This window comes from Gavia stellata, chromosome 32, assembly GCF_030936135.1.
Source record: "Gavia stellata isolate bGavSte3 chromosome 32, bGavSte3.hap2, whole genome shotgun sequence".
Taxonomy (NCBI): domain Eukaryota; kingdom Metazoa; phylum Chordata; class Aves; order Gaviiformes; family Gaviidae; genus Gavia; species Gavia stellata.
In genome coordinates, this window is record NC_082625.1 from 4,154,913 (window position 1) to 4,167,639 (window position 12,727).

The window sequence follows — 12,727 nt, forward strand, 5'->3', positions numbered from 1 at the left end:
GAGGGAGCAGAGGTCAGCGTGTGCCATCTCACACCCACACTTGACACATCAGTTTGTTTTTCAGCCTGAACTTCCACCCATGGACCAAATGCAAGGGCAGACTCACAAGCACCAGCCCTCGTTGGCTGTGTTAGCAGGACAGCCTCATTAACAGAACTACCGGGAATGAGTGGCAGCACCGCAGATGTGGAGTCAGTTTAGTGTTGGCTACAGCCCATGTCAGAGGACAACCCCAGTCCCCAGAGACAAGGCGGCCTTGTCTCATGGCCCCTCCATCCATCCCGCAGCCTGTCCCCAGCAGAGGAAGGCGTGATGGCATGCAGCCCACTGCAAAGAGCACAGACCACTTCTTCCCGTGGGCAATCAGCAGTGGAAAGACAAAGTCCTTCCGTGCCTCAGCTGGGTTAGGCTTGAAAATATTTCCGAAGGGTAATATGGAAAATCCTGTTGCCGGAGCAGCCGCAACAAAATTCTGCCCGTGGGACAGCTCCAAGGCAGATTTACGGCTCTGTGCAACAGGAGCTGGCTCATTCCTCACTTTAGGCTGAGCACCTAGCAACCCAGACTCGCATTTACCGCTTCAAAAAAAACCCCCAAACATACAGAAAACCACACCAAATGCCCTGCACCTCTGCAGAGAGCTCCATCTTCTCCAGCTGACAGCTATGAAGAGGCGGAAGAGCCAGACCCTCTCCCCAAAATCAGTGAACCCCTCAGAAGTCACAAGGCAAAAGCCCACAGGAGGTTTTTTCCTGTCCCTCAAGCCATGACTAGCCCTGCTCCCGCCCAGGAGCGAGGCCTGGGACAGCAACTGGTGTTAACCCCCGTTAATCCCCAATCCCTCACAGGATGCCAACCAGGAGGTGCCCCAAAATAGAGAGAAGCCTTGAAGAGCCACGAGACGGGATGACAGCTCTCCCAGGGGCAGGGCCCACACACTGGCCTCCTCTCGGGCAGCCCCTCAACCAGCCCTCAGCTCAGGCGCTCTCCGGGGCAGCAGGACTGCCTGCGCCCACAGCCAGGCCCTTCCTGAGGGCTTCCCTCACAGACAGGCCCCAGCCCGCCCCCCCAGCAAACCCAGAGGGCTCAGGGCCTCCCACAGCCGGACACACACGACCCTCAGCAGCGCTGCGAGCTCTCAGAGCCCGCCCGGGCTCCCCGCTCCGGCCCGCGCAGCACACCCCCTCACCGAGCCCGCCCCGCCCGCCGCTGTGAGGCGGTCAGGCCTCAGCCGGGCCCTTTATACCCGCCCCGCCGGGCTCGCGCCCCCGTCACGTGGTCCCGCCCCGCCCCTCGCGTCATCGCCGCGTGCGGCAGTATGGCGGCGGCGGCGGCGGCGGCTGTGGCGGTGGGGGTGGCGCCGGTCTGCGCCCGGTGAGTGCGGGCCCAGGGCTGCCCCGCCCCCGCCCCTGCCCGTCCCGCCCCTGCGGTACGTGCCCGGTCCCTCCATAACCCCCCAGTACATGCCCGGTCCCTCCATAACCCCCCGGTACGTGCCCGGTCCCTCCATAACCCCCCCGGTACATGCCCGGTCCCTCCATAACCCCCCCGGTACGTGCCCGGTCCCTCCATAACCCCCCGGTACGTGCCCGGTCCCGCCATAACCCCCCGGTACGTGCCCGGTCCCTCCATAACCCCCCGGTACATTCCCTGTCCCTCCATAACCCCCCGGTACGTGCCCGGTCCCTCCATAACCCACCGGTACGTGCCCGGTCCCTCCATAACCCCCCAGTATCTGCCCGGCCCCTCCATAACCCCCCGGTACGTGCCCGGTCCCTCCATAACCCCCCGGTACGTGCCCGGTCCCTCCATAACCCCCCGGTACGTGCCCGGTCCCTCCATAACCCCCCAGTATCTGCCCGGCCCCTCCATAACCCCCCAGTATGTGCCCGGTCCCTCCATAACCCCCCGGTACGTGCCCGGTCCCTCCATAACCCCCCCGGTACGTGCCCGGCCCCTCCATAACCCCCCGGTACGTGCCCGGTCCCTCCATAACCCACCGGTATGTGCCCGGTCCCTCCATAACCCCCCGGTACGTGCCCGGTCCCTCCATAACCCTCCCGGTACGTGCCCGGCCCCTCCATAACCCCCCCGGTACATTCCCTGTCCCTCCATAACCCACCGGTACGTGCCCAGCCTCTCCATAACCCCCCCGGTACGTGCCCGGTCCCTCCATAACCCCCCCGGTACGTGCCCGGCCCCCACTGCCCCCCACCTCCACCCCGGCAGACCCCTCTCCCCCATCTCCCCGGGCTCCCCGCCGTCACCGGGGTCACACGGGTGCTGTGTCCCGCAGGTTCCTCGCCTCCAAGGAGCAGTTCCATGCCTACCTGCGGGCCGGGGGCGAGCCCGGCGGCCAGGCGGGCGGCGGGGGCTTGGAGGAGGTCGAGGAGGAGCAGGAGGAGATCGGCAGCTGCCAGAAGGAGCCCCCCGCCAAACGGGCGAGGTCGGAGGACCCCGGTCAGGACGGGGAAAGGCGAGAGGATGCTGGAGCAGGGGAGAAGGAGCCTGCGGAGCGGAAGCGGGCCCGTGGGCAGAACAAGAGCAGGCCCTGTATGAAACCCAACCACTACGAGCAGAGCAGGCTGTGCCCGTCGGTAACACAGGTGGGGTGTGGGGGCCCTGCTCCGTGCTGCTCGGGGGTGGGGAATTTGGGACCCCGCTGGGCTCTTCCTGCTCAAGGCCTGCGTTTATTTTTAAGTCTAGAAAAGCACATTGAAGGTAGAGCCGCACTGGGGCAAACTCCCAGCAGGGACGGCGTAGCAGGGGGCTGTGGTGGCAAAACCGCCTCCGTTGGCTGGTTGGGAGAGGGTGAGGTGGGATGAGCTGGACAGGACAAGTGAAGTGTCATCTTCCCCAACGTGGTAGTGCTAAAATGGCCCCTCAAGCGGGTACGTCACTGCCCTTCTGCAGCACCTTCCAGCAGTCAGCTCCCTGGGAGCATTTCATGGGGCACCTGACGTCACCTGGGGAGCGATGGGTGCTCAGAGCAGTTCTGGGCCGGGGCAGACTCAGGCTCGCTCACTTGTGCGGGAAGGTACGGGCATGCCTGGGCAGGGAAGTGGAGGGCAGAGGTTTTAACCTCCTTTTTATTGTATTAAGGGGTGTGCAGAGAAGTGCTACTTCGGCCCACGGTGCCGCTTCCTTCACGACGTCGGCGAGTACATGGCCGCGAAGCCGGCCGACCTGGGGCGCAGCTGCGTGCTTTTCGAAACCTTCGGCAAGTGCATTTACGGCGTCACCTGCCGCTTTGCCCAGGCCCACCTTGGGAACAGCTACCAGAACATCGTCAACGCGGACCTGGCCAAGCAGTGGGAAGGGAAGTCGCTGGTGAGGAACAACCTCTCCAAGGACCTCCAGCACCAGCTGCGCAAGAGGAAGTTTATCTTCAAGAAGGCTGACGAGTACCTCCGTGCTCTGGCCAAGCCCCACGGTGATGGTGGGAAGGGGGGCAAAGCCAAGGGGTGCTCTACAGAGGAGCAAGAGGTGTCCAACTGCACAACACCCCAGGAGGGTCTGGGAGACAGCCCCGAATGTCCTGTGCTACCGGAGCGGGGAGAAGATCCCAAACCAGATGCCTTGCAGAGCCCCGGCCCCACAGGTGGTGAGGAGGCTTCCTCCGTCAAAACAGTGGGCCCAGTGACAGATGAAGACATTGTAAAGCTGCGGTCATGTGAGAAGAAGGTGAGAGTTTGGTCGAGGGCTGCCGTCTCTCGTGTACCTGTCAAGGGTTTGAGATTGTGCTTGGGAAGACAGAAGAGACCTCTCAGCTGGGTGAGAGGCAGGCAGAGGACAGAGCTGCCTGGGGACCACGTTACTGTCATGAGGGGAAGGATGCAGGAAGGTGAGCTCTTGGGGCTGTGGTGGTGTCCTTGGAGGGGTGAGAACCAAGAGAAGCTGCACGTGAAGGAGGGTAGGGGCTGAGCTGTCAGTGAGGGTGGAAATGATCTGCAAGGAGAGCCGAGGCTGGGGCTGGTTGGTTTGTGTGTACTGCACGGTGCTCTCCTGGGGTGAGAGCATTGCCTCCTTCCTCTCCTCCTCGTCACCGCCATCCTTGCGTCCATTAGCCAGACTTGCATCCCCACAAGACCCCACAGATACAGTCTGTAACTGCTTTGAGTTTTCTCTAAGCTAAGCAGTGAAAACAAATTGAGCGATTCAAGTTTCTGGTTCTTTTATCCAAATTACAGAATCACAGAATCATTAAGGTTGGAAAAGACCTGTAAGATCATCAAGTCCAACCATCAACCCAACCCCACCATGCCCACTCAACCATGTCCCGCAGTGCCACGTCCACACGTTCTTTGAACACCTCCAGTGATGGTGACCCCACCACCTCCCTGGGCAGCCTCTTCCAGTGCTTCACCACTCCCTCAGTAAAGAAATTTTCGTTCTCAGGGAATAGGTGGGGTTCTCAAACAAAACTGGTGTATTTCCTGGGTTTCCCACCGAGTTTTACCCAAGGCAAATGATAAAATCGCTAACTGGAATATCTTTCTGTTTAACCACTGCTGGTTCAGCTCTCCTAACATGCTCCTCCATCCTTGTTGTTCTCCAGCTGGAAATCCAAGGCAAGCTCTACTTGGCTCCACTGACCACGGTAGGTAGATAATTCTCTCCTTTTGTCAAAATTTGCCATTGCCACATTTGGAATAGAGCAAATCTCCCAACAAACCATCTCTCTGCTGTCTCTTTCAGTGCGGTAACCTCCCTTTCCGAAGGATTTGCAAGCGCTTCGGGGCAGATGTCACCTGTGGAGAGATGGCTGTGTGCACAAACCTGCTTCAGGGCCAGTCCTCCGAGTGGGCTCTCCTCAAACGGCATCATACCGAAGATATTTTTGGGGTGCAGGTGAGTGCTATCATCTTGATAACCAAACAAATGAAAACTCACTTCTGAGGAGAAAAGCTGCTTCTTGAACTCAGTCAAATATCCCCTTTTGGTAGCTGGAGGGAGCGTTTCCCGACACAATGACCAAATGTGCAGAACTCCTGAACCAGACAATTGAAGTGGACTTCGTAGACATCAATGTCGGGTGTCCCATTGACCTGGTCTACAAGAAGGTAAGAAAATGTTCTGCAGCACGTTTTGCTTCCGTCATTAGATGCTTGTCTTTTGCCTCATCCCTGCCAGCCTGATCCAGAACTCCCAGTTCATTTATGGGCACTAGACTTCAGCAAGAAGCCAAGTAAGCTGTTCAAGGAGCAGGGAATGGTTAGCTGTCTCTGCCTGGCAGCAGGCGGAGGTTGGGAGGGAAAAGGGCTCTGGGGTTTCTTTTGTTGAAGAGTCGCCTTTCTTGAGATGCGCCAGGTCTTACCTGCATCCCCTGAGTAGAGGGCTGCTGTTGCGCAGCTCCGAGGAGGCTCTTCACTATGCAAGGGGGCAGAAAGTCCTGACTGTGCCACTTTTTGTCCCCCAGGGAGGAGGCTGTGCTCTGATGACTCGGTCCAACAAGTTTGAACAGATCGTCCGAGGGATGAACTCGGTGAGTCAGAGCACCTGCCAGCAGCGGGAGATGGGCTGATGGAGCCGACTCCTGCCTCAGCCTGGCCTCACTCTCCCATTTCTGCAGGTGCTGGACGTCCCACTGACTGTGAAGATACGGACGGGGGTGCAAGAAAAGATTAATGTGGCTCATAAAATAATCCCCAAGATCCGGGAGTGGGGAGCATCCATGGTCACGGTATAGGGATACTTGCTGTGGTGTGATATTGTTGATTGGTGGCTGGGGAACTCTGCTTGCATGTCAGCCTAGAGCATGATGTGGAGGTGACCTTACCCTTCCCCACAGCTGAGCAGCTCTTTCAGAGACCTTTGACCACCTGCGTACTACCTTTCAGTGTTTTGTGCTCGTAACAGAGAAAAATTCAGCTGCAGAGAACATTTTCCTAGGTGCTCCTGAGCCTTGTCTCCATTGCAAAGGGAGATGGTTCCTGCAGTGCTCTGGAACAGAGGTTTCAGCCAAATAAGCCTCGTTACAGCAGGGTTGGGAAAGCGATGGGACCATCTCATTTGCATGGGGATGAGTAGTTTCTGCCCACAGTGAATATTCCTTTTCACTGTGAACAGCCACTTCTTGCTCTGGCTCGCAGATAGATGAAACATTACTCAGAAAGCACCCAGCCCTTTCTCAGCTCTGCTAACTGCTTCTGCAGCCTGCTCTGTTAGCAACTGGCTGGGCTGCAGGTGCAGAGGGATCCGTTACCCCAGCCTGGTGTCATTGCCTTTGCTGAAGCACCTTCCTCCAGCGCTGCCATTCTGCCCTGCCTCCTCCAGGCCATTCGGTGAGGTCTCACTGTGACTTTCTTCCCCAGCTTCACGGCCGATCCAGGGAACAGCGGTACACGAGGAGCGCTGACTGGGACTACATAGCAGAATGTGCTAAAATAGCAAGCCCCATGCCTCTTTTCGGTAGGTGTTTCTGTTGTTTCGTCATGTGGACTGAAAGTGCTGTATGTTTGATTTGAAATATCCTTAAAAAAAGAAAAAAACAGGCTTCCAAGGACATTTAGCTTGGGGGAAGGGTTAGAGTATCCCTGCTGCTGCTGCTGACACGATAGAGTGAGTAACCAGCAGCTCTTGTGCAGCCCAGATCTGCCCGTGTGCTTGGGGCCAGGCGTGACGAACATTGAGCAGAGTAGGAGGAGAAGGGACTGGCAGGACACAAACCACTTGGTTTTTAGCAGGTGCTTTTCTCCCTTGGGCACTGTGGCACAGACAGTCCCAGCTAAACCTTGAGGGTAGGAGTTGGGAGTGGAGAAGAAGAGAGGAGAAGGCTCTCCTTTTCCTAGTAGGGAAGCATTAATCAGAAACATCCCTGGGAGTCTCTAAACAGGAGCCCCAGAGCCTCTTCGGACAATCTGGCTCTTAGACCCTGTGTCCATTCTGAACTTTATCCCATGCCTGCGTTAACTCATTTTGACTTGCCCTCGTGTATCACTTTGACCTCTGGCTTTTCCCTTCCTTCTGGACAGGAAACGGTGATATTTTGTCTTACGAAGATGCTAATCGAGCCATGCAGATGGGCGTTTCAGGAATTATGATTGCAAGGCAAGTGCCTGTGTTTCCCCTTCGCTTCTGAGCTCTGCTGGTGCAAGAGTAAAAAAGGAATTAAAAAAATACCGAAACCCAAAACATGTGAAGTTTCCTCTTGGTGAAACTACTCTTTGAAAATTGGTAAAATCAGTTTGCATCTGTGGGAACTTACTGCAGCTTCCTGTTGAAATTGAAAAAAATATTTAAAGCAGCATTGGCTGGCAAATAAGTGCTGGAAAGTCTCTTAAATTAGTTGGCATCTTCAGAAGCAGCAGTCATGGAAATAACAATGCACATTTTTTTTGGCTACAGAGGGGCACTCATCAAACCGTGGCTTTTCACTGAAATTAAGGAACAGAGACACTGGGATATCTCCTCCAGCGAGAGATTTGATATCCTCAAAGACTTCACCAACTATGGCCTTGAGCACTGGGGGTCAGATACGCAGGGAGTGGAGAAGACCAGGAAGTTCCTGCTGGAATGGCTCTCGTTCCTGTGCAGGTAATCCTCCCCAACTGAGAGGACCTTTAACGCAGCAAGCCTGTACCATTTGAACAATAGCACACACTACCATTACATTTCATTGCAGGTATATTCCAGTTGGCTTATTAGAACACCTACCTCAGAAAATTAACGAGCGGCCACCTTACTACATGGGGAGAGACTATCTGGAGACACTGATGGCGAGCCAAAACGTGGACGATTGGATTAAAATAAGGTAATAAAGCATTGAATTTCATTTAAATTGCTCGGAAGGGCCATCGCAGAGCCCCACAAAGTCCCTGTGCCTGCATGCATCTTCCACAGAGAGGGTGATGACTCTTTCCCATCAGTTTAAGAGGTTGTAAGAAAGCAGCAAGGGTTAAGCAGTGCTTTACTGCAAGGTTTTAACTGAGCTTGGAGTTGCCATAAAGAGCTCTCTCAATCCCTGTATCTGCTTCAGCAGGTCATCCAGTACCCGCTGCAAATCGAGAATAGCTGACCTCTCTCATGACACGCTGTTCATCCCAGGACAGTCATAGGAACCAATAGAGGAGAGTGCAACGAAGGGACGTCTCAGGCTTTCGGCATCGAATCCCTCCGTGCTCTGCCCGGACAGTCCCACCCCGCCAGGCCCATACAGACACCCAGCAGGAAGGCAATCTCTTCTCCATCCCCAAGTTATGAGAGCTGAGCATTTTCCCCATTTTTCATTATCTGATTTCTGAGTTCCTGCAACAAAGTGCAGGGAACTGGTTTTCCCCACATCTACGAGTCCTCAGGCACTGGCTTGGAATGACTTTACAAGCTCAAAGCCAGCTAAAATGAGAGCTGGAGCAGCCAGCTGCGATTTCCCATCTCATGGAAACAGAGATTAGCAAAACCAGAGCATGGCTACAGCCTTCTCTGGTTTTGCTAATCCTCATTCATTTTGTTAGTACTGGGAACAGCTGCCTAAAACCACGTTACAAGTACATCAAGTTTTGATCAGAATTTTTAAATGCTGTTTTTCAAGCGGAACCTGCCCGCATTAAGCTGCACAAAGCTTTGTAACCTGTGGTCTTTACAGTGCCATGTTACAGACATTTATAGCCACAAGAACTCAAAATTTTGAAGCGATTTAGGTTTATTCATTAAAGCGCATTTTAAGGAGACGCTAACCAGAAGCAGGGTTCTCTGAACACGCTCCATTTCTGCTTTTGTGCTGTAGATGCCCTGCTGGGATACTCTCTCTGACATGGCTTATGGAAATTTTTAGTGATGCTGTATTGAACCAGCACCCAGGAAATAAGTTAAGCCTCCTTGACTATAAAGAAAATTACTCTGCACTGAAAATACAATGTGTGTTCCAAAGTGTGAAATAGTTGAAGTCTTAAGCTAGGATAAATCTGATCACAACAGAACTGGCTTACATCATTTTAGGATCTGACCTTAATACTTTCTGGCACGAACAGGGCTTTGGCTCTGCACGAGCACAGCGAGAGGTGGGGAGGAGCTTTTCAGAGGCTCATGCGGATTTTAGGCATGTCATTGCCAGCAGTGAGGCTGGTATTCAGGTCACCAAACTTAGGAACCCATTTTGGCATCGACTCTCGGTGACTCCCCAGCCAGAAGGGCATTGCCTATATCTGGAGGCTGCGTCCCTCCAGTACTGTGGTTCAGGGTCGAAGCTCAGCACCAGAGGTGGTTTTGTACAGCAGCCCTCAGTTTTTGGGAGGGTAAAGGCTTGGTTTGACACATCTGACTGCAGTCACCATCGCTGTAGAGCCACAGGGCCATGCAGCAGCTGGGTACCGGTGGCTGTGTTGTACTGAACACAAACCTCTCCTTCTTTGGTTTGATTTCTTTTTCCTGTCTTTCTTTCTTCCAGTGAGCTGCTTCTGGGACCCGTACCTACCAACTTCACCTTCCTGCCTAAACACAAGGCAAATTCCTACAGATAGGGCTGACGAGCCCTTTCCCATGGCATCGAGTCAAGAGGGAGGCGTTAGGACGGTGTGCTTCGAGGAGCGGGGTTGCTCAGCTGCACTCCGAAATGAAATAAAGTTTTATGTTTTTAGAAGAGCGGTTGCCTTCACGCCCCCAGCATCGGTCCCTGCCACAAGTTACACAGCAGACGGCCTTGCACAATCTTGCAGCCAGAGGTGCCTCACTAACAGAGAGCAATCTGTTTAATTAACAGGATACAGGCCAGGAGAGATCTTTGGCCTCCAGTTCACGGCAGGAGCTGTCCCAGCTCCCCCAGGCCACACACTGTTCACATAGCGGGAGCGAGAGGCCTCTGTTCCTACCAGGATGTCCTTGGTAGTGCCAAATCCTCCGGGTAGGAGGAGGGGATGTACTAACCTAATCCCTGGGGTCCCGTAGAGCACACACAGCCCCAGCATCTCATCGTCGGATGTTGTGCAGAATCCAGTCCCATTTTGGGAGCACACAGCGGTGTGTACCGTCTCCTCCTGGGTGTCACGCGCTCGGGGAAAGCGCGGCCACCTGCGAGGGGGATCCAGCGCTGCTTGTTTCCCAATCAGGAGACTAAAAGGACCAGACAGCACTATTTGAGCGACGGCTGGGGGAAAGCACACCACCGAGTGACACTGCATGACCTTCCCTCGTGCCCTCGAGGTCTTGTTTCTTACCTCTGCGTCCCTCCAGTCAATGCAGCACGCAGAAGCACGGGCAATAGTCACAAATGCATTTGCCGTATGGCACGAGGATGCTGCAGATGCATTTAAAGCATTATTTAAAGCAAAAAGCACTTGCAGCCACAGCCCCCGAGAGCCGCCTGCAGGGGCCGGGGCAGCCCAGCCCCCCTTAACCCTTTCCCTGCCAGGAGGAGCTGGGGAGGCTGTTGGGGCGGGGCGGAACACAGGGAGCCCCCGCATTCCGTCCTGGGAGACCCAGAGAGTCCTTAGCAGCCAACAGCCACAACGGACCATGGCGCGGCCACCGCTGCAGCTCCCAGCGCGTGGCTCCTGGGTCCCCCCGGCGCCCTGGCTCCTTCAGCCATACGTGCTCCCCGAAACCTTCTACCCCCGAGGTAGGGACCCACCCCGACCCCTGCAGCCCGGGGACGCTCCTGGGGGCAAGAGCGGAGCTGACCGCCGGCCATCGCTCCTGTCTCTCTTGCAGGCTCTGCCAACCCGTTGCGACTGCCCGCGCAGGCGCAGCCCTTCCCTGCAGCCCGGGCACCCCCAGTGGGGGTGGCCCCCCAGGCACCACCAGCAGGTATGGCACCCCTGTCTGATCGGGCACCCCGACACCTTTGGCACCTCCAGCAGCCCCAGGCACTCCCAGGATGCCCCCACCACCCCCGTCCCCCCGGCAGATATGGCACAGCCTTCAGCATCCCCGGGTCAGCATCCCCTGCCCTTGCCTGGCTGATGCGCGCCCACTAAATCCCGTTGCCAGAGAATTTCCCAAATACTTGGGCCCGTCTTTCCCATTTCAGCTCCTGGAAGCGAATCTCCTCCCCGATTTGCAATCCTGTGCCGCTGGCATGGCAGCTCACCCCACGGGGAGCGCCCCGGCCACAAGCTCCCCACATCCCTGGCGCAGAGCCGGGGGACGTTGGCCATCGGGGCCACCTCAGCGGGTGCCCCTGGAGGGTCCCCCCGGCCAAACACGGCTCCCTCTCCTCCACACAGGTCTGCAGAGAGGTCCATGCAGCTGCTTCTTCCACCTGCAGCTCTTGCAGGCCCTGGGGACCAGCACCCACCTGCCACTGGCCACCACCACACTCGGCCACCCTGCTGCTTCTCTGCCGGGTGCTGCGGGACCCCCCCGTGCTGGGCAGCTCCTCGGAGCCCCCAGGGCCAACCACAACACCTCCCGCCCGACACCCATCAGGGCAGAGCAGTGGCCCCAGCCCCCCCGCTCCTGCCAACATCCATCCGCGGCTACCAGCACATCAAGGCGCAGTCGGCAGAGACCAACATCTCCAGCGCAGCCACCCCCAGGAAGCAACATCCCCCCGGGCAGCGACGTCCCCCCCAGACCCTCTGCTGCCCACCATGACCAAGACCTCGGGGACCCCGCAGGCGACGTCACCGTGTCTGAAGAGATGCTCCTCGAAGAGGCCCTGAGGCTCTTCGGTTGCTCCCCGGACGCGGTGGGGGTCAGCCCGGATGCTCCCAGCAGCGTCCCCAGGCCTGGGGACCATGGTGGCACCAGCGCAGCCACCACACCCTGTGACTTCGCCTCGCTGTCGCTGCCCGAGGAGCTGCTCGCCCCTGACTACAGCGTCCCTGAGACCACCGACACCATCCTCAGCCTCGACGCTTTCGTCATGGGGCTGGAGCCCGCGGAGCCGTGGGGGGATGAGGGCAGGGACCTGCCACCGTCCCAGCCTGCCACGGCAGAGAAGCGGGGGAAGAAGCGGGCGAAGAGCACCTCGCCAAAGCTTACCAAGAAGCGCGGGGCTCTCGCAGGCAGCACGGGGGTGGCAGGGGGGGATTAGAGCCCCAGGAGGGGTGGGATGGAGATGGGGGGAGTGGGGGAGGAGGGGTGGTGTATTGTGGGGTGTGATGTGTTATAGTCGATTTGGATGTTATAGAAACGATGAGGCTGTTTCTCTTGTTTTTTTTCATTAAAAGCCATTTTCTCCCAAACTATTCCGTTCCTGTGTGGGAGGGGATGGGAGCGCAGGGGGCACCGGGAAACGGCACCCAAGAGGTGCCAAAGCCCCGCTGAGCCCCACAGGAGAGCCGGCGAGCCCCAAAGGGCACCGAGCCGCCCCGGGGCTGAGTCACCAGCAGCGGGGCAGCAATGGCGGCGCGGGGGGGATGACTGCCCTGTCCCCTTCCCCAGGGAAGCAGCCCTTTGGCGAGGGAGCCAGGACAGATGGGTTCCTGCAGGACTCACGGACACGGCCCCACACAGAAAGCAGCACGGAGCCCCCAGGACAAGGACAGACCTTGGGGGCCAGCACAGGGATGCACACACACAACAACAACGGCTGCAACGCCTTCGTCTTGAACACAACCAGGGTCCCCTCCGGTGGGGACAGGGCTCAGTGAAAAGCCCTTCAAAGCCTCAAGACAATCGCGCCCTTCCTCCGGTCCCACCATGCTCCGCTCCGGAGCCAGGCTTTGCCTCACTGCCCAGCAAAATCACCCCAAATCACCCCAAGAATGGCGAGGGAGGGAGCTGCAGGCCAGGCAGGGACCCTCCTCCCCTTCTCTGGCTGCACCTTGGGCAGACGCAAGACCAGGAA

General features: G+C 57.1%; 1 protein-coding gene across 1 annotated transcript; it reads left to right on the plus strand.

The window, feature by feature from the left end:
• Positions 1 to 2,540: 2,540 nt before the first annotated feature.
• Positions 2,541 to 9,489, plus strand: DUS3L (dihydrouridine synthase 3 like). Its single transcript, XM_059831859.1, has 12 exons — positions 2,541 to 2,606; positions 3,103 to 3,690; positions 4,559 to 4,600; positions 4,699 to 4,851; positions 4,947 to 5,063; positions 5,420 to 5,485; positions 5,573 to 5,683; positions 6,315 to 6,411; positions 6,975 to 7,050; positions 7,348 to 7,536; positions 7,625 to 7,753; positions 9,386 to 9,489. The coding sequence occupies exons 1-12, from the start codon at positions 2,556 to 2,558 to the stop codon at positions 9,456 to 9,458; spliced, it is 1,692 nt and encodes a 563-aa protein (XP_059687842.1). The 5' UTR covers positions 2,541 to 2,555; the 3' UTR covers positions 9,459 to 9,489.
• Positions 9,490 to 12,727: the final 3,238 nt, after the last annotated feature.

What these genes read in the sequence shown, in the direction of transcription:
- DUS3L (XM_059831859.1), top strand. Translation starts at nt 2,556, where the DNA reads ATGAAACCCAACCACTACGAGCAGAGCAGGCTGTGCCCGTCGGTAACA. An exon ending in TTGACCTGGTCTACAAGAAG is followed by an intron (nt 5,064 to 5,419) that starts GTAAGAAAATGT and finishes TTTGTCCCCCAG; the next exon opens with GGAGGAGGCTGTGCTCTGAT. An exon ending in TCGTCCGAGGGATGAACTCG is followed by an intron (nt 5,486 to 5,572) that starts GTGAGTCAGAGC and finishes CCATTTCTGCAG; the next exon opens with GTGCTGGACGTCCCACTGAC.